Consider the following 24,712-nt stretch of genomic DNA (forward strand, 5'->3'; position numbering starts at 1 on the left):
GGAATAGATTTTATTGGATCCAGTGTTGCCAGAAGGTTACTTTTGTAACCTTTTAGGTGATTTTTTGACTGCATTGGTAACTTTTAGGTTACACTAATAAAAAGGTTACTTTTACGTGATATTTCGGAATTTTTAGAATTAACTTACAATTTCGTGTAACTAAAACAGAACGGTCGTTAAATCAAGAAATGCGGAAATGCTCAAGAACTCATCGATGTTTCTGTGTCAATCTCACTTTATATGAAGACGTTACAATTGACGTTGCGAAATAAGTAAGTTGCAGTCACGTTGAATTTCTTAAAAAAATCAAGTATGAAGGTATGAATGTCAGAAATTAATGTCAATTGTTTTTTAAATTCTTGCTCTTTAATTGTATTTTTCTTATCCCATGAGGAAAAGGCAAACAATCAGGGCCTTACTTAAGATGATTCTATTTACGAGTAAAATCTCCTTCGGTTTATAGTAATTTAGTACTTGGTACTAGTAGTATGCGTAAAAGACAGATATTAAAAAAATAAAACAAAATTACTTTAGCCCCCAGAGGCTGATTTGGTGGTTTAGCCATGCTGTGGACGCAAAAAGCAAGAGTAGTAAGTGAAAAGGTTACTTTTTACACAAAAAGGTTACTTTTTTTAATAGTTCGGGTAACTTCTCACAAGACCCAACTGGCAACACTGATTGGATCAGTAAAAAAAATACTTTGAAGATGGTGAATGTGTATTGTGATAAAAACTGATAATTATCTTATCTTTTTCTATAATGTTCATGTAACTTAAATTCTATAAATTAAGGATATAATTAATTATAAATAATTAACTTATTACTTAGTAAGTGAATATAAAACGTGTAAAAATGGATACCCTAAGGTAATTATTATAATTGGTTTAATAAACAATTTTAGCCTCATAGATCAGGTTTCTAAAAGATTCCGTCATTAATTCGAGATTATCTTCACCAGGTTTTATTTCGTTACCTGGAACGTAGCGACTAAGTCTCCAGGCCAAGATCTTAATTCCTTGCTGGATTTTCCTTCTCAGTTCAATAAAAATAAACCACTTCCAGATTTTTATGCTATCGGGTAAGTTATTTTAACACGTATTATTTTATTACAACTAACATAAGTATATTACATTCCCCATTATAAGGAATTTGCTTTAATAATAGATAAGAAATATATTTTATTTTATCGAAGTCAGTACACTGAAGATATTGTAGCTGTTGTCCACAACTTTAGATAATATTGTGATTTTTTTTAATGTTTATTTACCCTACTGTTTGTAATAAAGCAAAGTATTAGGACGCTAAATGTTTCTCAAAGGTATATTTAGCTAAAAACTTAGAATTAAAACAAAACAAAATGAAGCCTTCCTTATTTCAGCATCCAATTTATCCAATATATATTAGGATGATTAAGTGTGCAAATGTATCATAATACAATAATGTCTGTAATACTTTTTGTTTATAAAAATGATAGATTTTTCCAAGCCATGTAACTCTTTAGTAATTAAACTTAGCTATGATATATTCAGTTCCTGCAATTTGTTTTTGTTTTTCTCTACTAAAATTTGTTAAATCTTAGTTGTTGCTCTTTACTAAGTAAGTACATAATAAAACAAAATAGACTACTAGACTGTGTAATCTGTAATACTCAGATATTTGTAGTGTCTACCAAAAGCCAGTGTAAACAGCAATAACCACTAAAAGTACAAGGTGTCTCGTAAGTGCTTGTAGTTAAAGTCAAAGTTAATTTTTTTCAATTAGGCTTAATTTACAAACACTTTTGAAATGTCAGGTAATAATATAATTAGATAAATGGTGATAATAATTGGCCGAAAACTTAAAATTAAAGTTATGAGGGTTCCAAAAGTGCCTTGGTCCGAGAAGAGCCCACAAAAAACCGAGACAGGGTTTATTTTTTGGTTATCACAAATAGTAGTATTGTAGAGAGACAAACAAACATGTATAAGAAAGAAATGAGAAATGTTTATTTGAAATACTCAATATAGCTCATGGCTAGGCTCGGATTATTTGACATGTCAATACTTACTCTCTCTGCTCATATTGTTCTCCCTGTCTTGCCAAATACGACAGGCACCTGTCACCTTTTAATTGGCCTGTAATTTTTCTCTCCCACTATAAAAAAATATATGTACAATAAAATCAAAGAGATTCAGAATCAGGTCAGACTGTTGTACTTTTGTATGATACCACTAGAGCAGCTTTGGATTCCCATTCAAATATAGATTTTACTTCAGTGCTGCTGAGACCAAGGTTTTGAAGCAGGTTATTGAGAAATTTAGCTGGTATGCCTCTAATAATTATCTAAGCTAACTTAAAATTTTACAGTAACAGTAACTGTAAGTTAGTTACAGTAAGTTTTTGTACAGAAAACAGTTTTCTTATATAGATTTATTTAATAGCCGTGATAGCTCAGTGGATATGACCTCTGCCTTCGATTCTGGGCAGGGCATAGATTCGAATCTGACTGAGAGCATGCACCTACAACTTTTTAGTTATGTGCATTTTAAGCAATTAAAAATCTCAAATGGTGAAGGAAAAATATTGCACACCTGAGAATTTTCTCAATTCTCTATGTGCCTATCCCCTCTCATTTCTGTATGCTCAACAATGAGCCGTATAAGGGTTGCTAATACTCTCCATGAGGCGTTCGGCGATCTAGGCGGCCTGCTAAGCTTCTGGAGCAAGCTCGGCTGGCTGGAGTGACTCCAGCGGGGACCAGCACCAGAAAGACCTATGCACAACGGCCAACCCCTAGTGGCCAAGTGCGGAAAAGGGCCAGAGAAAAGAAGAAGAAAGATGGGTTGCTAATGAAGATAATGATAAAGTGTTTTTTCAGGCTACAAGAGGTGAAATCTCAGCCACAGAACATGTTAATGGACTCCCTATTCAGTGACCAGTGGACACAAATGTTAAACAAAATCCTTTGCCGACAAGGTTTCGTTGTTGCCAAGACCATTAGACTGCAGGGCATCTTACTGATTGTTTACAGCCAAATGAAACATTTACCACACTTGAGGGATATTGTGGCGCAGTATACAAAAACTGGACTAGGTGGACTTTGGGTAAGTGATTTAAATAGAGCTTTTTCTCTCAAAATGAGCGGCAATCGACCCCTAGACCTCTCGGATTTAAGTCCAACCCCTCAACCATAAAACTATTAAAGTTTATGATTTAAATTTAAAATTATGATAAAAAATCGATTTGAATCCTAAAATATATTTGGAATAAATTGAAATCCTACTAGTATTATAAACGCGATAGTTTGTATGGATGTTTGTTACTCTTTAACGCCGCAACTACTGAACCGATTTGACTGATATTTGAAATGTAAATAAATTCTACTCTAGATTAACACATAGGTTACTTTTCATCCATGAAAAATCTATGGTTCCCGAGGGATTTATGATAAACTAAATTACATGCAGACGAAGTCGCAGGCGTCCGCCACAAGAAGCGACAAAAACTCATTTATAAGTAATTTCCGCGCAATACATGGAGTTTGCATAACAAGTTTATTATGTCAGTTACTTTGCAATGCTTGGTGAAAATGAAACGAAAGTTTGTCTGTTGGATAATAATTCTTAATTTGGCCTACTTTTAACTCGATAAGTTAGAATGTTATAATAATATTATAGTTTGTCTACTTTTCGTAGTCTGTTTGGCTTTCAATGTATGTATACCTACTGAAGTCTGAAAATGAACGTGGCCAAAACGAAAATAATGTGTTATGCTCATGTATCGCTCCACCCAGTTATAGTTGAGAACACTGCACTCGAAATTGTAGACAAATACATATACCTAGGATATATGGTATGGTCAGTTAGGTAGGACCACTTTCGAAAAAGAGGTGAACCGCCGAATCCAACTCGGCTGTTCAGCATTCGGGATGCTTCGCGTTATCCTTTCTCAGTGCCTAAAGACAAAAGTCTTTGAACAGTGTGTGTTGCCAATGATGACCATTGGTTCCGCGACTTGGTCGCTAACTAGTTTCCCCGGTCCAGTGTTTTCATTTACCTAAGTTATAAGAAGGCGACGACGCAGATATTGCGTGGCTAGTGTGACTGATTAAGAAATGGTAAAGTATAAATAAGAAATAAAGTTTGAAAAAAATTAAGGGATTAAAAATAATGAAACTAGAACATATTTCAGTGGTAACGCACATGGTCATATTATAAAGTCAGTAAACACATGAGTTTGCTGTTTATCTATTTCACCTCACTGTCTACACTTGAATATTTGCAATCATAGACACATTTGTTTTAGGGTAACAAGGGTGCGGTGAGCGTACGGTTCAACATCTACGGTGTGTCAGTGTCTCTCGTGAACTGTCATCTGACCGCGCACGAGCACTTGCTCGCCGAGCGCATCAACGACTACAACACTATCGTGAAGGAGCACTTTTACCTCGTCGGCGAGACTTCCAACATCCTGTATCACGAGTGAGTACTTGTTAGGTTTAACATATATCGTGTGTCGGTGTCCCTCGTGAACTGTCATCTGACCGCGCACGAGCACTTGCTCGCCGAGCGCATCAACGACTACAACACTATCGTGAAGGAGCACTTTTACCTGGTCGGCGAGACTTCCAATATCCTGTATCACGAGTGAGTACCTGTTAGGTTTAACATATATCGTGTGTCGGTGTCTCTCGTGAACTGTCATCTGACCGCGCACGAGCACTTGCTCGCCGAGCGCATCAACGACTACAACACTATCGTGAAGGAGCACTTTTACCTCGTCGGCGAGACTTCCAACATCCTGTATCACGAGTGAGTACTTGTTAGGTTTAACATATATCGTGTGTCGGTGTCTCTCGTGAACTGTCATCTGACCGCGCACGAGCACTTGCTCGCCGAGCGCATCAACGACTACAACACTATCGTCAAAGAGCACTTTTATCTGGTCGGCGAGACTTCCAACATCCTGTATCACGAGTGAGTACCTGTTAGGTTTAACATATAACGTGTGCCGGTGTCTCTTGAGCTGTTATCTGACCGCTCACGAGCCCTTGCGCGCCGAGCGCATCAACGACTACAACACTATCGTGATGGAGCACTTTTACCTCGTCGGCGAGACTTCCAACATCCTGTATCACGAGTGAGTACTTGTTAGGTTTAACATATATCGTGTGTCGGTGTCTATCGCACTGTTATCTGACTGCTCATGAGCCCTTGCTCTTGAACTGTCATCTGACCGCGCAAGAGCCCTTGCTCGCCGAGCGCATCAACGATTACAACACTATCGTGAAGGAACATTTTTACCTCGTCGGCGAGACTTCCAACATTTTGTATAACGAATTCACGAGTGAATACTTATTTCTTAGGCTTAACATATTATGTCGTGTGCCGGTGTCTCTTGAGCTGTTATCTGACCGCTCACGAGCCCTTGCTCGTGAACTGTCATCTGACAGCTCACGAGCCCTTGCGCGCCGAGCGCATCAACGACTACAACACTATCGTGATGGAGCACTTTTACCTCGTCGGCGAGACTTCCAACATCCTGTATCACGAGTGAGTACTTGTTAGGTTTAACATATATCGTGTGTCGGTGTCTATCGCACTGTTATCTGACTGCTCATGAGCCCTTGCTCTTGAACTGTCATCTGACCGCGCAAGAGCCCTTGCTCGCCGAGCGCATCAACGATTACAACACTATCGTGAAGGAACATTTTTACCTCGTCGGCGAGACTTCCAACATTTTGTATAACGAATTCACGAGTGAATACTTATTTCTTAGGCTTAACATATTATGTCGTGTGCCGGTGTCTCTTGAGCTGTTATCTGACCGCTCACGAGCCCTTGCTCGTGAACTGTCATCTGACAGCTCACGAGCCCTTGCGCGCCGAGCGCATCAACGACTACAACACTATCGTGATGGAGCACTTTTACCTCGTCGGCGAGACTTCCAACATCCTGTATCACGAGTGAGTACTTGTTAGGTTTAACATATATCGTGTGTCGGTGTCTATCGCACTGTTATCTGACTGCTCATGAGCCCTTGCTCTTGAACTGTCATCTGACCGCGCAAGAGCCCTTGCTCGCCGAGCGCATCAACGATTACAACACTATCGTGAAGGAACATTTTTACCTCGTCGGCGAGACTTCCAACATCTTCCAACTTCTGTATAACGAGTGAGTCGGCAAAACGTTTCTATATCACGAGTAGGTACCTACGAGTAAGCACTTACTTTTAGGGACTTCAACGTGTGTCGAAGTCTGCTCTACTATAGGTATAGAGACAGCCCTGGCCCTTTTGTGAGTCATTGAAGGGTGGTAACTGGTAACAGAATATTTTTGGGTTTTACAGCTTATTCAAAAAGATGTATGGTCCACATACGTAGACTACATAATCAGCTTTTGCTGGTAAATTTAATTTATGGCGGAAATTGCATGTTATCATTTTTGATCCTCGATATAGTATCAGATAATTTGAGTAATAGGCAAGTAATATGTATAATAAGTTATCATATGACATCATTCGTGAAATACAATATGAATTTGTATATGTTCGATCATCGACTAAGAGATGGATTATTTATCAGAGATCTCAATCTCAGTTTAAATTCCGTTCCGTCCTTTGTACTATGGTCGTACATACTTCTCGTAAGCCTTTACGCTTAGTTGAATATTGGTCGTATTATAACGTGTCTACCATTATTTAAAAAAATTATATAAGTAATTATTATGAATTTAGATCAGCAGTAGCCTTCGTCCGCGGTAAAAAGCCTAAAAAACCTATGAAAGTTGTAGGTATATACATGACCGTATTTTTGAAGTTATCCTTATTCTTGGTACATCGAACTCACTGTTTTGTTATATCCTAAAGGGATTAGGCTGCGTTTTCGACGAAAGTTTCCAGATGGACTGACATTTCCCGACAGTTCCAACAATTATTGTTTATATTTCACTTATACACAACAATTTATAAATTACTCTTATAATCGTAAAAACTATATCATGAATCACTATTATTGATGAAAACCGTATTAAAATCCATTTAGAACTTTTGAGTTCAGATCAGACAGAAAGACGCAATGGAGAACTTAGTTTTATAACTAAGTAGAGTAGGTATGTATAAATACGTTCTAAATCTAAACCATTATCGAAGAATAGCAAAATAAATCACTCATTGATAGTCACTTTAGCATTCTATATTCTGTGTTAATAGTTATTATTCATAATGAACTGACGTAAAGAAACACCGGTGTAAAAAAAGTGAATTAATATTATGACCTCACAAATAAACTAACTAAAAATGGCTCTGTGGTTAGTCTGCACGCCATAGAAGTAGGTGCGAGAGGATTACCAGCAAAATCTCTTTATAACTTGCTTAAAGACCTTGGCCTCTCTAGAACTGTATCAAGTTCTGTATTAGAACGGGTATCCAAAGCTGCTCTAGTAGGATCTTTCCAAATTTGGCTAGGCAGGGAGGACAACACGAACGGAGGAGGGGGGTATTAATCGATTGTCAAGGAATTCCTTTACCCTACATCCAGTGGTCACAAGTCCTGGACTTTGCTCGGAGTTTTTCTCTCTGTCACGCGATGGCCCAGCACCTGCACGGTGAATCTATGGATTGATAGGTTATTCGTCTCAATATTCAACTGTTAGTTAAAGACTACAAGCCCTTGAACAAAAATTACCTGTGAAATGAACCTACGTGAATAACGCATAGAAGGCGTGTTACCACAAGTATATCAGATAATACCTCTGAGCACTATGCCGTCATTTCTGAGCGGTACAGATGAGTACGCGAGTGAAAGGAATTTCTCAGGTACAAATGATGAATTACGACTTATTATTAATGTACGGCTTTTTTATAGTGTTAAAGATGATTAAAATAATCAAAGCGTTATTCACGTTGCTTCATTTCACAGGTAATTTTTTCAATGGCTTGTAGTCTATTATAATAAAACTTAAGCATAACTTTGTTGGATGTATCGGTTTTCTCACACAGCAATTACCTTATTTGTTTACGTACCTATCTATTGATAAAAATAATTCAGTGAAGGGACTTATCGTTCGATATCAGTGGATATCTCTATCTATAACAGCATATGAGGTAATGTGTGAGTAAGCGACCCTGAGTCTATGTAGTTCGATGGCGTGTGTATAAAAGACATTTGAACGAATATGTTGGTACATTTGTATGACTTCTACATGCAAATTAAATAAGGGATGTGATCTATTTTGTCTGATCCACAATTACCTTCTTTCTATAGGACCTGCCTCGCTAGAGGTTACCCCTCTGTCAAAAATATATGATCATGATCAAACATCGATTCCGCAGATGCAGTTTGTATGAACATACAAACTGCATCTGCGGAATCGATGTTTGATGAGTAAAATTACACGTGTGTGTATTAAGATTTCAAAAGTATATAAGTTGTTTGTTGTTTAAGGACACATTATACATTTATTGGTGTTAACTATTTTGTGATTATGCGTTTACCTGGTCCATATGTAATTAGTCTGAGATATATAACGTCTGATAGTGGCCGTGAAGTCAACCATTGCCATCTTAACCCCATAACTCGCATTGGAGCATCTTGTAGCATAGCACTTCGAGCATAGTGGCTTTAGGTTCCAAATATCCTTTCCTATTATGAGGAAGGCTTAGCCTTGTAGTACGCCATTATAATCTCTTAACCCAAGCTGCGCTCGTTAGTAAAGCGCCCACTCTGGTCTCTGAAACTGTGCTATATAACCATTATTATGTATCCCACAAATTAAAACAGTACGAGAGTCCTTTAAGTACAACGATATTTTAGACTATAAACATGCTACGTTTCTACAAAACCAACGCATAACGTGATCCGAATTTAGCTACTCCATTGGTGCATTACTTACATATTAGTATCAATCATTATCAAGCCATATTCGGCTCATTGCTGAGCTCGAGTCTCCTCTCAGAATGAGAGGGGTTAGGCCAATAGTCTACCACGCTGGCCCAATGCGGATTGGCAGACTTCACACACGCAGGTTTCCTCACGATGTTTTTCCATCACCGTTTAAGACGTGATATTTAATTTCTTAAAATGCACAGTTGGAGGTGCATGCCCCGGACCGGATTCGAAACCACATCCTCTGGAATCGGAGGCAGAGGTCATATATCCACTGGGCTATCACGGTTCTTATATATATATTTAAGTATAATATAGGTATAGTTTTAACACTTCATAAACACAACTCGACATTGTAGACAATATTTAGGTATTATATCTATACTAATATTATAAAGAGGTAAAGTTTGTAAGTTTGTAACATTCTTTAAATGGGGTAATCTTCGGAAGTACCTACTGATCCGATTACAAAAATTCTTTCACCAGTAGAATGCTACGTTATCGAGGAGTGCATACGATACGTATATATATCTCTACTATATAAAAATAAGTCGGGTTTTCCTTTCTGACGCTATAACTCCAGAACGCACGAACCGATTTCCACGGTTTTGCATTCGTTGGAAAGGTCTCGGGCTCCGTGAGGTTTATAGCAAAGAAAATTCAGGAAAAATTTCAACGTTGGATAGGGGTAGGGTAGTTGAAAGTTTACATCGAGTTTCATGCGGACAAAGTCGCGGGCGTCCGCTAGTTTTATATAGGTATCGTATATATTAGCAGAGTTATCATAGTTTTTGTCATACAGGTCATACAGGTAAGCGACTAAATGAAATCAAGACAATTTATCACATTTGTCCGCCTCAGTTTTGATGCGCTATTTTTCTATCTCTAGTATCATTAGTTAAGTAGTTTTTTGAGTTTATCGCATACAGATAAACAGACGGGACAGGGAGACACGTGTTTAATAATGTTGTCATAGTGATGTAGATATGATAGTGTTGCGATTTGTAAAGTGCAAGTGGACATGACCTCACTTGCCTCACTTGACGACAGTCATGTCGGCCTTCAACACATATCAGAGTAATTTTCGGATAGTGTTCTTTAAAAAAAGTCACGTTTATCGGTAATCCTACTAATTTATAAATGCGGAAGTTTATTAATTTACGAATATGAAAACTTGTTGTCATTACTATCTAAGTATACGCAATTTTGATTCTGTCCATGTCACAAAAGGAGGAACATGTTATAAAACAATAACAAGAAATATGTCAGAAACAGGAGGAAAATCCCTAAGGACTTTTTCGCTTTTGTACATTTCTCTTTATCCATTTATACTAAAAACCGGATTTCTAAGAATTTCAATTAATTGAATGATCAAGCGACCTCTAGTTAAATATAAGTCTGTGTCTTCTCTGAGTTAAGTGTAAGTCTTGATGTGTGACAGTTAATTACTTAGACCGGAATTAACTACCTATTCATTTTATAGCTATAATGACGTTGTTTACCTTTATTACCCGTTTTTATTCAACTCTGCCTACTTGGGATAGTGTTGAATACAATGCCACCTTGACTGAGTACGTAATCCGCTGCTCTATTATCATAATAGATAACCGGTTGTATAAAGCCTCAATAGCTCAACGGTAAGAGCGGTCGGACTCATCACCGAGGGGTGGTGGTTCGATCTCCGCCCCGTTGGTCTATTCGTACCCACTCCTAGCACAGTCTTTTTCGACTAGTTGGAGGGGAATGGGAATATTGGTCATATTATAAAATATATGGCAAATATTCTTAAAAAAAATTTCTTATTCTTAAAAAACTAATATTATTAAGGCAAAAGTTTGTATGTCTGTTTATATGTTTCATGATATATCTACTGAACCAGTCAGTATAAAACCATACGAGTACATGAATCATATAAGAAAAACATAAACATAGAAGAAAAAATCAGTATTAATAACATAAAATTGTACACTCTCGATCGAGTAATCAATATTCTCTTTTAGTGCATTTTAATTTGAGACCGCACTCGAATAGATTTGCAGGCATTCGGTTATTCTTCCCCACTTTCAACCCCTGGAACTTTTAAACGGCTCAACCGACAGAGACATGTCAAACTTATACACCCCTTCTTCGTCGGGTGTTAAAAATGTGTGTCTTTGCCGATAAATAAAATGATATCTAAATGGGTGCCAAATTCTATAGATTATGTTAAAGATCAAGCTTTTACTTCCATAAAAGTGTATAACCGCCCGCGACTTCGTCCGCGCTCAGACCTCCTTAATCCAGCTCTGTCGCAAAATTCGTTATTAGCAGACACCTACTAATTATAAACTACCTCCCTGCCAAATTTCACCTTTGTACGTCAAGCGTTATTCGAGATTTCGTGACCATTCGCATTTATATCGTTATCAAATTATTTACGTGAATATACCTCGAGTCGTTAAAAATACAAATATTTATATATAAAACCTTTTTTTCAGTTATGTATTCTGGATGGGGGATTTGAATTTCCGTACCGACCACCCGGCCGGCAGCGCTCCGACGTCAGAAGAGATCGTGGCCACTCTACAGAAGGTCGAGAAGGACAAGTACACCGCCCTTCTGAAACACGACCAGTTGCTAGCGGTCATGGACAGCGGGGAGGCGTTCTCGGAGTTCACAGAAGCGGAAATAAGATTTCCCCCCACGTACAAGTTCATGACTGGGAGCGGCGATTACGATTTGAAGTGAGTGATTCAGTTGATAATGATAGCATATTGATAACGAATCTTTCTATTGCACAATGAATTTTTGTGCTATCTTTTAATACGCATTATTTTGTGTAATTTTATTGGAAAATGTAATTTGTATGTATTTACAGACTTGTACGAATAAATAGTAAATATCATTACTTCTACACTAAATAGATCCTATCACAGTCTTTTCCTATTAATTGGAGAGGAACGGGAATATAGATCGTATTATTAAGGAGTACAATATATTTTTTAAATAAGTAGAAGTAGCTAGTTATGCTTGCATTTTAGTATGAAACTATTGTTGGCATTGCTTGGGTTGAAATAAGTCGAAAAATAACTACCTACGTACTCGTCAAATCCATAAGCCACATGTCCCGATGAACATCTAAGCCGCGAGAGCTGAGTGTCACAGGATAGACCCTTATAGAAACGTTTCGACTTTGCTAAAACTGGTATAAATCCCTTGGTACCACCGGCTTGGTCCCATGAGCCAATAGGAAATATTGTCATCATCATCATCATCATTAACAGCCGATGGACGTCCACTGCTGGACATAGGCCTCTTGGTGCATGGACTTCCAAACTACACGATCTTGAGCCACCAGCATCCAGCGGTTCCCTGCAACTTGATTTCCTCAATCCACCTAGTAGGGGGTCCACCAACACTGGGTTGTCCGGTGCGGGGTCGCCATTCCAGACCTCTGGAACGCAACGTCCATCGACTCATCGAACTATATGCCCTGCCCATTGCCACTTCAGCTTTGCGACTCGCCGAGCTATGTCAGTAACATTGGTTCTTTTGCGGATCTCCACATTTCTGATTCGATCACACAGAGAAACTCCAAGCATAGCTCACTCCATCGCTCGTTGACTGACTTTGAGCCTTTTTATGGGGCCACAGTTAGTGACCAAGTCTCGGATCCGTAAGGCATCACTGGCAAAGGGCACTGTTTGAAAACTTTCGTCTGAGGAATTTTGGACATTAAGATGTCGCAAAGATTCCAGAACGCTGCCCAGCGAGAAATATTATTAAAAAAATAGAATTGAAGGTAATAGAACGCGAAAAGGGCGCGGGATTCTTTAAGCGCGTTTACAAATACCTATATCATCATCCAACAGTAATACACGTAGTTTTTAACCGACTTCCAAAAAGGAGGAGGTTCTACGTTCGGCTGTATGTATGTTTTTTTTTTTTTTTTTTTTTTTTTTTTTATGTATGTCCAGCGATAATTCCGTCAATTATGGACCGATTTTAAAAATTCTTTTTTTGTTTTGAAGGGTTTACTTCCAGGGTGGTCCCATTTTTTTCATGTCAGGATCTGATGGTGGCATCCTGGAGAAATTGAGGGGAACTTTTGAAAGTTGTAGAGACGGCTAGTGCGTTTGTTAGTGTTTCCATAAGGTATTTTAAACCACTACAACTTTATGAAGGTTTGGAGTTGGTCTGATGATGGAGCCGAAACACAGACGATGGAACTCGTCAACGATTTACAGCAGTCACCTTTTGTTTGGGCTTGATTAATTTGTATTGATGAGTACTTTCCACCTGTATGGGTTGTGACTGTATTAAGGGTCTAGTGATGAAGACGATGGACAGTGAAGAGAACTCCTCGACGGTTCACAGTAGCTACCTTGTGTTTGGACTTGATAAATTTGTGTTGATGAGAACTTTCCACCTAGATGGATTGTGACTGTATTAAGGGTCTGATGAGGAAGACGAGGGACAGTGAAGAGAACTCCTCGACGGTTCACAGTAGCTACCTTGTGTTTGGACTTGATAAATTTGTGTTGATGAGAACTTTCCACCTAGATGGATTGTGACTGTATTAAGGGTCTGATGAGGAAGACGAGGGACAGTGAAGAGAACTCCTCGACGGTTCACAGTAGCTACCTTGTGTTTGGACTTGATAAATTTGAATTGATGAGAACTTTCCACCTAGATGGATTGTGACTGTATTAAGGGTCTGGTGATGAAGACGATGGACAGTGAAGAGAACTCCTCGACGGTTCACAGTAGCTACCTTGTGTTTGGACTTGATAAATTTGTGTTGATGAGAACTTTCCACCTAGATGGATTGTGACTGTATTAAGGGTCTGATGAGGAAGACGAGGGACAGTGAAGAGAACTCCTCGACGGTTCACAGTAGCTACCTTGTGTTTGGACTTGATAAATTTGAATTGATGAGAACTTTCCACCTAGATGGATTGTGACTGTATTAAGGGTCTGGTGATGAAGACGATGGACAGTGAAGAGAACTCCTCGACGGTTCACAGTAGCTACCTTGTGTTTGGACTTGATAAATTTGTGTTGATGAGAACTTTCCACCTAGATGGATTGTGACTGTATTAAGGGTCTGATGAGGAAGACGAGGGACAGTGAAGAGAACTCCTCGACGGTTCACAGTAGCTACCTTGTGTTTGGACTTGATAAATTTGAATTGATGAGAACTTTCCACCTAGATGGATTGTGACTGTATTAAGGGTCTGGTGATGAAGACGAAGCACAGTGAAGAGAACTCCTCGACGGCTCATAGTAGCTACCTTGGGTTTGGACTTGATAATTTTGTATTGATAAGAACTTTCCATTTAGATAGGTTGTGACTGTACACACGCAGTAGGTATGCTAACACTAAAAATAAAAAAATAAAAATTTTAATAAAAAAAATTCAACCGACTTCCAAGTCAAAAAATAACTAACTAAAAAGCAAAAAATAACATCTTACCTATGTGCTACCTTCTGATCAGTTTGAAGGCGGTGCCAAGCCAGTGATGTTTTAATTAAACACCATTTAACTACAAAATTTCTGTGGTTCTTTCAGAAACAGCTTTAATTAAAACACAACACTGGCTTGGCACCGCCTTCAAACTGATCAGAAGGTAGCACATAGGTAAGATGTTATTTTTTGCTTTTTAGTTAGTTATTTTTTGACTTGGAAGTCGGTTGAATTTTTTTTATTAAAATTTTTCAACCCTTACAAACATCAAGTTAGTAAGGGTTGAAAACCGCAAGATCAGCGTGGTGGGTCTAACTTAGGTATTCAAATCCCCTCTCCTAAAAGAAGAGATGCCTTGGCCTGAAGTGGGTTTGATTATGATGATGAGATGAAAAAAATGAGCTATTACTAAGCGCTCTACCATCTTAAATTGCATCATCACTTAACGCCAAATGATATCGCGGTCAAGCGCTAATTTGTCGTCAAAAACAGCGTGCGTTTAAAGTCGTTCCTTTTTATGGTTAATGATCCAAAATACTATTTATTATTTTGGCTTGTGGGAGGCTTCAGCCGTGGCTAGTTACCACCCTAGCGGCAAAGGCGTACTGCCAAGCGATTTAGCGTTCCGGTACGATGTCATGTAGAAACCGAAATGGGTGTGGATTTTCTTTCTAAGCCTAACAAATTAGCCCGCTTCCATCTTAGATAGCATCACTTACCATAAGATGAGATTGCAGTTAAGCGCGAACTTGTAAAGAACTTGTCGTGTATCAGAATAGTTTTCTAATACTGTTGTATCTCATCTTAAACGTCTTATATCAATTGGTTATGAAACTAGAAAAAATAATAACTCTAAAAATAATAAGTCTTCTATACAAATTGCTGGTTTTTTACGCGATATTATCAGCGTTTGTATACAAAAAACAAATGGACGGTACTAAATAATATAAAGAACGTAGTAGTATAGCACGCGAGGCTTTAGTGGGGAAAATCGATTTTACTGTGACTCGTGGTAAATGCTTATGTAATCTTACAGCTTAAATATTGTGTCTTATTTTGTCTTAAATGGTAAACTGATCACTATCGCTAAAATCCTCAGACTAATGACACAAGGACCTACCTTGCTAGACGTTACTTTCTTGTCAAAATATATGATCAACGAATTAATGCGATTATAAAAACTGTCTTTATATTATCGATGTTGATAGTTGTGATCGTGTTCGTCGGTTAAAGAGCACCGTAAAAATACCATTTTGTTTTTAAATGGAGTAAAAAACGGTCAACAACTTCTAGTTTAGTGTAAGATATATACTCGTTATTTAAGCTTGGTTTCCACGAAAAATGACAGACAATTTTGTTCGTAAATTTGGGTGCGATACTAGTTCTTATGTTATTAGTCTGAGGTAAAATGGAGATGCGTGAGGGTTCTAAGCATATCTACTTTCTTATTACAGAAGAGGGTTGTGACGGTTTGGATTATTATTAGATAGATATTCGTTGTGTATACATAAGAAAAACGTGTGTGAGAAATAGGTGAACCAGACACAGTGGCGCCGTAACGCGTTACGTTACGCAGCGATTTACCCTTCCGTAAGAAGTTATCTCTTCAAAAAAACAAAATAACGTGCACTAAAATATATGTATATTACACAATACTTATAATAGTCATTCTGATTTCTAGACGAAAGCCTTCGTGGACGGACAGAATATTGTACAAAGTGATAGCGAACAACTATGAGAACATCACGTTGAGGGCTGACTTGATATCGTACAACCACATACCACACTACACGGTCAGTGACCACAAGCCAGTGGTCGCGCAATTTAATATTAAGGTCAGTCACATTTGTGTATCAGCATCTTATCTGCTCAAAATTATTACACCGCATTACATTGCAATTTGCACGCTATTTGCATGGCAGTAGAACAAATTTTGGAATGCATGAAAACTAGAGAAATGTGGACGAAGAAAGTTTCCAATTAAAAAAATACTGTATTGCAATTTGAACCTTATTGTAGTGTAAAATTAGTTTACTTTTAATTGTACAGAAAATTGGGGTTTGAAGAAGTTCGATAAAAGACTTCTTCAATGTCAGCGCTGAAGCTTCGTGACGTCGCATGGTTGAGTTTGAATGTTTAATGCCATGTCGGTACCGTTTGCGTCAGAACTGTTATGTTCAGGTCAAGGGCAAACTATATACTATGTGGTGTTTGTTAGAATTACGTATGGGTCGAGGCCTGCAATACCCAGACTTACCTAATTATAGTAGTTAAAGGAATCATTTCTCCAATCGCCACGTTAGCTTCGTGGCAAGCTTCTTTAAAAAAAATTAACCGGTGTTTTTCGAAGGTTTGCCGCGAAGATAAGGAACTGGCGATCAAATATAGAATCAGAATAAAATTAGAGGCATGATTTCCCATATTATGCCGAAGAAAAACAAAATAATACGCATTGTATTTGGACGGAATACACCCTAGACTTAGAATCAATCATCATCATCATCATCATGACAAAGCCACGACAGTTCATACTGCATAATTATAGTCTGGCAAGTTCTTTGATGACACTCCCATGATATGCGGGCGACAAGGGGAAAAGACTGCGTGGATGTGAAATCGTGCGTGCGGGGAAGTGAGGCGCATCAGTCGTCGGTTTTTCATTCATCGCTATACGCCTCTCGGCCCGCGCGGCCCATCGGAAGTGTTACGAACGAAGTTGCCAAGCTATAGTTACCACATTTACCCCTTAGAACTTACAATTTAAGACCACAGACTGACAAACTTTGAGCCTTCATAAAATTATACTGGTATGTCTGGCTATCGCAGGCTTTTGATCTGATCTGTGTTATGACAATTTATTTTTAGACGCTAGCTTAGCTTCAAAGTTATGCCATATATTAGAGTCTATTCAGACATATTAAGGTCAGAACTTGTTACCTGTAGGTTCATGTCAAGAGCTGAATGTTACATTGTATTTCAGCTCAGAGTTATGACAGTAGAAAGTTTTTTTATGGGAGGTCCTGAGTTCAATTCCCAGCTTGTGACAGTTATTTTTTCTAAATTAGCTCAGGTATGGTCTTGTGGTAGGCTTCGGTGGTGGCTAGTTGTAGTTACCACCCTACCGGCAAAGACATACTGCCAAGCGATTTAGGTACCGTTCCGGTATGATGCCGCGTAGCGTAGAAACCGTCAGTATGGGTAGAACTTCTTAAAGATTCTGTTACAATTTCTCGTTGTCCTGATCTTGTTATATCTGGATAGATATAACAAGGTCAGTCTTAATCAAGGTCAAGGTCAATCTTTAAGAAGTTGGATACATTTAACATTATTTTAATGACAAAGCTCGTTTGTTTTTCCACTAATTGGCTTAATTAAGATAACATTTTGAAATATGGTTTGATTTTATATGAACTTAGGACAATTTGTGTTGTATTGTACCAGAAATCTAAATTTAGCGGGACAATAAAAAAAATTAAAGAATGGCATTCGTAACACCATACTAGTAAAATCCAGGAATCGAAATTCCCAGAGTAAAGGACTTTCCAGCTATAAACATGTCAATTCACGCACTAGTGCGTCAGAAAGTTAATCAAAAGCAAGTTCCTACTCTTGAATTTTTAATAAATCAAAACTATTTAATATATTTTAGTACCAGTAGAACTCACAAAGAGTTAATTAATTTTGCAACCTTATGGTAACCATAACTGGTGAAATTAGAAGCAAATAAAGAGTACATTCGTGATGTATACAGAACAGTGCATTAGATCTTTTCCAGAAAGGGCGGGGAGCGTGCAACACGCGAGTTTTTGAAAACGGGAGCGATGCGCGTTTTACGCACGAGTCGAGAGGCGGGCGATGCTTGTAGACGCGATATATTGGCGGCCCTAGTACCTCGACAACGTGCGTTGAACGCGAGTCCATACGCGAATAAAACGATTCGTAGCGAATTCGCCCCTTTTGGAAAAGTCATTAGACATTTTTTCTACTGAGAGTGCCTCATAGATGGCGTTTTTAGTTAAACAGATGGGCCCTCTGTTTCCGGCAACTCAAAATTCAATCATTACCTGCCCATTAGATTCGCCAAAAATCCGCACCCGCAGTAGATACGCCGCCAAAGGCTGCTAGATCACAAATACGCATGCGCTCTGCAATGGTTGTGCACGATAGTACAAGTCTCGGAGTGGAGGAAGGCTTAGAAGCATGTGCTGCAGAGCCAGAGCAAGTAGAGAGCACGGCTGAGCAAGATTCCGAAGAAACGGTTTGTTATTATTTTATAGTTGTGTGTGTTACCATGGTTGGCAAAAAAATAGAAAAAAATCGGGAGCAAGAACTTTGATATGTAATTTTAATTGACTTTAGTGTGCTGGACCCAAAACTGTTTACAATTTTATTTCTTAATTGAGATTGATTCTATCACGTCTAGTTTTTTACGATTTTCCTTGGCAATAAACCATGTAAACTACGATTTATAACTTTTTACATAATTAAATCAGTAGCCGATTCTTTCAAAACAATCACTTACATTGTGGGAATAGATTGAAATTATCTTTTTCTACACTTCTAAACCAAAATAGATATAGAGTACATATCCAATTCGTGTCATCAAGGTCCACTAAGTATCGTAATGTAGGTAAATCATTTTAATTAATCCAAAAATTGCTTATGCCTATATTTATATTTAGTTTTTTTTGCGCGTCGGTGTATCAATACCACATATAATTTGTTTTTCTATTATTTTTATGTATATCGGTGTTATTAGCTTTTGGATTATCTTGTAATTTCAGTACAATTTGATGTTATATTTTTCACGTTAAGTTTATAATATTGTCCGACTTTTAAACGTCTCTATCTTACTCTATCCACCTACCTGAAAATTTAATCCAAGCGTTTGCGGTTTTGTTTTAAACATCGCTTGTTTGTAGGCGTTCGCCAACTACACAGTGAGGACGGTGGAGTTCGAGCCGATCTCGCGCATTTGGTACATCGGCGACGCGGACTTTAGGACGAAGTGCACGCTCTCACCGGACGTGGATATACAGCCCAACGATTGGATCGGCATTTATGACGTAAGTCTATATAATGATCTATATTGAATATCGAATTATACTGTATCTTTAGTAGGCGTACGATGCACGCCACGGCATATCTCATGAGGAGAAAATATCTCGTAAAGAGATAATAGTCAACTGAAATTTTCTTCAAAGTAAAGTAAACTTAGATAGTAGTGATTAGGTCATTTAGTGATTTACTTTAAGGGGAATTGAGGTTTCAATGTTAATTCATGTTTATAAATTATGGCCAGTTCTGTTTTGACTAAAAACAAAGAAATGCGATATCTGAACATTTGACGTTTTTTAGATAGAGGTTTTGTCATAATCACGGCAGTGCCTGTCAGAAATTTGTCCAATTATCGTAAATAATAAAAAAATGGTAATATAATTGATGCAACATGGTATCGCAGTATGCTACTTAGTATTCTTAAATACACGGCGAGTCCCTTGAACTTAAGTTCATCACACATAATATGTAATATTATTTTTTATCTTCAAAAATCTTCAAGTCTTACCAACCATTACCGAGATGTCTTGAAGTCGATTACATATATTTTTTTCATTTAATTAAAAAAAATATAAGCATGCCTTTTAAACATAATAAGTATCCCTTTCCTTCCAACTAAGGGGATAGATTGAGCTAGGAGTGGGTATGGGTCTGCCTCTGGTTTGGCGTGACTTGCGAAATGTACCCATGGGCTAATTATAAGACAACGATTGGGAACACAGTAGGGTTTTAGTCTGTAGGTATTATTGTAGGTAGGTAATCAGACTGATTTCGGACATACTGAATCCCACTTCTGATAAACTATCGTATAGCAGGGAGTCAACCCTACATCCATCGGACGCAAGTCCAGGACTCTGCTGGGTTGACTCCCTGCCATACGATAGTTTATCAGAAGTGCGATTCAGTATGTTCCCAATCGTTGTCTAATAACTGGTTCCCATGTTATAGCATCCTGATAGTGATCCTTGATCAATATTGTAATTAGAGGATAGACCTGTACAAGTAGGACCTGTAAATCATTCCGATAATGATTGACAGCGTTACTTTGTGTATTTTACCAAACCCGACACGTATAGCGTTGAACCTAGTCGGGACATACGATATCAAGGCATGGGATACGATATCCCGATATTCAGCCAGGATTTAGTATCTTTGATATGTACAAAGAGAGCCACGATAGCCCAATGGATATGACATCTGCCACCGATTCTGGAGGGTGTAGGTTCGAATCCAGTCCGGGGCATGCACCTCAAATTTTTCAGTTGTGTGCATTTTAAGAAATTAAATATCACGTGTCTCAAACGGTGAAGAAAAACATCGTGAGGAAACGTGCACATCAGAGGATTTTCTTAATTCTCTGCGTGTGTGAAGTCTTCCAATACGCATTGGGCCAGCGTGGTGGACTATTGGCCTAACTCTCGATGGTTTGGATGGGTGATGGCTCGAGCTCAGCAGTCAGCCGAATATGGGTTGATAATGATGATGATATGTCCAATTATTTCTCTTTTTTTTTCAGGCCAACTTCCACAGCTTGGACGACTACATAGCGTACGAGTACCTTGCCAAAGTGAGCCTGCCGCAGACGCCGCCGGTGGCCGGCCAGCCGCGCACCATCACCCTCAGCTTCCCCGTCGGCAGCGGCGTGCGCACGCCCGGCTTCTACCGGCTCATATACTTCAGCCAGCCCAGCAGCGAAGTCAGGAGTGTACTTGGTAAGGATCGGCCAAAGTGAGCCTACAGCAGACGCCGCCGGTGGACGGATTAAGGAGGTCGAATGGCAGAAGACGTGGGCGTCCCCTAGTTAAATATATTTGCAGTAACGGAGCAACAAAACTTCATACGATTGTCTTGAAATCTTCATACGATTGTCAAAACCTATCACAGTTTGTTAACTTTTAAACCAAAGTTTAAAAGTTAACAAACTGTGATAGGTTTTGACTGCCTCCGTGGCGCAGTGGTATGCGCGGTGGATTTACAAAACGGAGGTCCTGGGTTAGATCCCCGGCTGGGCAGATTGAGATTTTCTTAATTGGTCCAGGTCTGGCTGGTGGGAGGCTTCGGCCGTGGCCGTGGTAGTTACCACCCTACCGGCAAAGACGTACCGCCAAGCGATTTAGCGTTCCGGTACGATGCCGTGTAGAAACCGAAAGGGGTGTGGATTTTCATCCTCCTCCTAACAAGTTAGCCCGCTTCCATCTTAGACTGCATCATCACTTACCATCAGGTGAGTTTGTAGTCAAGGGCTAACTTGTAAAGAATAAAAAAAAAGGTATTTTACCCAATAAAACTGTCAATATCCCAATTTTATTGACAATTACCAGACCCCACGCAGCCGCATCGGCTTAGTTCCCATTCCTGTGTAATAACGGGGATATAATACTTAATCGCTTGAAATGTAGATTTCCCTTGATGAAAGAATTTCGTATTCTATTCGTATAATATTAGCTAATATTCTATAACTCGCTTAAAAAACTGGGCCTTTGTAGAACTGCAGCAAGTTCTTTCTATATTAGAACAGGTATCCCAAGCTGCTCTAATAGGATCTTACCTTTGGCTAGGCAGGGAGAATAACACGAGCGGAGGAGGGAAGTGTTAAACGATTGTCAAGGAATTCCTTAACCCTACACCCATCGGTCACAAGTCCTGGACTTTGCTCGGAGTTTCTCTCTACCACGCGATGGAACGCGTGCAAGTGCCGGGACTTGCACGGTGAATCCATGTAATGCTGAGATATTCGTCTCAATATTTGTATGACTTGAATTTGAGGTTTTAAGTGGAGTCTAAACAAGGCATACGTATCATCCACAGGTATATCAGAACCGTTCGAAGTGAGCAGTCGAGAGGACAGGTTAGTATCGCTCGACCCTTGCATGGAGGCGTCGAGCAGTTCGTCCCCCGGCAGATCCAAGCCCTCCACCACCACGGACATATTCACCGACTTCACCGGCCTGGACGTGGCCAAGCTTTCGCGGCATTTCTCAAACGATCTGAGTATTGACTGACTAAAGGGTTACATGCCTGGCTCGCCGGCGAACAAACGGAAGGACGCGGCTTAGATTTATCTCAGTAATAGACATGTATAGCTTGGCAAATTCGTTCGTAACAATACCGATCCGCGCGGGCCGGGGAGAGCTACGCCCGCGCCCTTTCCCCCTGTCGCCCGCATATCATGGGAGTGTCATCAACGAATATGCCAAGCTATAGTAAAGTATTTAAAGTAAGGACAAAACGGGCTCAATATAGGAAAAGTTTATCGTGTGTGGCATCTATCACAAACTTATGGACTATCAACTAAAGCTATTTGTATATATATATATATATGTCGTTGTCTACAAAGGATTTCAGGATATTTATTACTTTAATAAGGATTTGATAATATTAATTAATATTATCACTAAATCCTGATTTTATTTGAAAATCAATAAGTGAGACTTATCTTGAAATGAAATTGGGAAAAGCATATTTTTGTTATTTTTCCTTATATGATTGATATATATTCTCTGTAGTACATCTTGATGTCTTATATTTTCTCTAAAGGCAGTGAGTATTAAAATTAAACTGAAATTATAAAATTAATAATATCATATTAATTCGTCGACTTTTGGATGAAATTTACTCGGTATTTTTGAACAGTGTATTTCTTCAATGTATCATATGTATGTAGTAATATAGTTTCTAAGAAATCCATCACAATTTTCGTCTTATGACTACATAAATCCGGATTAATTGGAAGAGAGCTATCGAAAGGAGACTGTCCAATATTGAGCATACAGACATTTATAATTTGGGTATATACAAATTGAATAAACACAGAAAGAAAGATGAATTTCATATTTGAAAAAATGGTCAGATTATTATCTTATTTTTTTATTTAGATGGTCTAAAACCTTACAATTAAAATTCTTCATTGTACAAACAATATCAAAAAGAATACAAAATAACTTATCGTTCGGTTATATTGCTTACAGCAATTCCTTCCAGTCAAGTTAAATTTTAAGTTTTTTTTTTAATTTTTTTTTTATATTCTTTACAAGTTAGCCCTTGATTGTAAGTGATGGTAAGTGATGAGTGATAAAAAGTGATGAGTGATGATGTTATCTAAGATGGATGAAATCCACACTCCTTTCGGTTTCTACACGACATCGTACCGGAACGCTAAATCGCTTGGCGGTACGTCTTTGTCGGTGATAACTAGCCACGCCCGAAGCCTCCCACCAGCTAGGCCTGGACCAATTTAGAAAACCTCAATCGGCCCAGCCGGGGATCGAACCCAGGACCTCCGTTATTAAATCCACGGCGCCACGGAGGCCGTCAAAAGGCCGCCGTTTTTGTTATATAAAACGTATAATGCAATTATAATACCTAATAGGGTAGTTGATTTATATCAAATTTAATATAAATAATATTAATTTTAATTTCAAATCGGATTCGAAATTATTATAGTGACGTCATGAAACAGTTGAAATATAGACCATCATGGCCGACAAGCGTTTTGAAACATATCTAAAAACTAAAATTACCGTACCGTATATAGATAGATGTACCGTCTAAAAAATATCAATATATTTTTCTATATAGTAGAACGATAATGAACTATTTAAGACCATTTAAAAAAAGTGTCAACTACCCTATTGCTATAAATAAAACAAAAATAAAAAAAAATAACTAAATACACGATTTGTCATTTGCTCCTTACAACTTTGGTACCGTCTCCTTTCGATCCTATTAGGTATAGCTTCAAAGCTTTTTCGTGTATTTGACCTACAATTAATTTATATATTATTGGTACTTAGGTACTATTTGGTGCAAGGTTAGTTAGTGCAATTTGACATTGATGTGCAAAATATTTTTTTCATGTGATTTTGTAAGTACAATTTATATTAGGATTAGTTATAGTTACTGGTAAACTGGTATTAAGTTTAAATAGACAAATTGTTTCTTAGCCCACATTCGCACGAGAGTTTTTTAATCGGACGTTAAAAAAGCGTTCAAATTATGAAGTTAAATGAAGGTCTATATCCAACGCCCAAAATTGAAAATGCAACACTGTCGTGTTTTAAAAACTGTGTCGTGTGAACATATACTTGAAAATGCATTTGTTGTATTTAAACGTTTTTTTAACGTTCGCTAAACTCTCGTGCGAATGAGGGCTTACTCTTAGTTCCAAGCTTGACATTTAACTTATGTAATAAGTAGTTCCAATATTTTTCTAACGCCTTGGTACAGTAAGAATTGTAGTTAAAATAGGCAAAATGTAAATAAATAACTTATTTAATAAATAATTTAATAAAATAAGGTGGATGATTAATCTATCGATGACGGTGACGATTTCATAGCTTTGCTGT

The 24,712-nt window shown here is 38.3% G+C and overlaps 2 protein-coding genes across 2 annotated transcripts in view; one reads left to right on the forward strand and one right to left on the reverse strand.

Moving 5' to 3' along the window:
- Nucleotides 1-24,712, reverse strand: part of LOC112043590 (malate dehydrogenase, mitochondrial-like) — a 221,788-nt gene that overhangs the window by 156,821 nt on the left and 40,255 nt on the right. The window lies entirely within an intron of this gene.
- LOC112043538 (inositol polyphosphate 5-phosphatase K) lies at nucleotides 700-24,662 on the forward strand. The gene is made up of 10 exons (XM_024079006.2): nucleotides 700-866; nucleotides 959-1,078; nucleotides 2,858-3,083; nucleotides 4,285-4,460; nucleotides 11,341-11,586; nucleotides 15,991-16,144; nucleotides 18,385-18,567; nucleotides 19,232-19,375; nucleotides 20,884-21,079; nucleotides 22,176-24,662. The coding sequence occupies exons 1-10, from the start codon at nucleotides 853-855 to the stop codon at nucleotides 22,367-22,369; spliced, it is 1,653 nt and encodes a 550-aa protein (XP_023934774.2). The 5' UTR covers nucleotides 700-852; the 3' UTR covers nucleotides 22,370-24,662.

Source organism: Bicyclus anynana, chromosome 14 (assembly GCF_947172395.1).
Source record: "Bicyclus anynana chromosome 14, ilBicAnyn1.1, whole genome shotgun sequence".
NCBI classification, from domain to species: domain Eukaryota; kingdom Metazoa; phylum Arthropoda; class Insecta; order Lepidoptera; family Nymphalidae; genus Bicyclus; species Bicyclus anynana.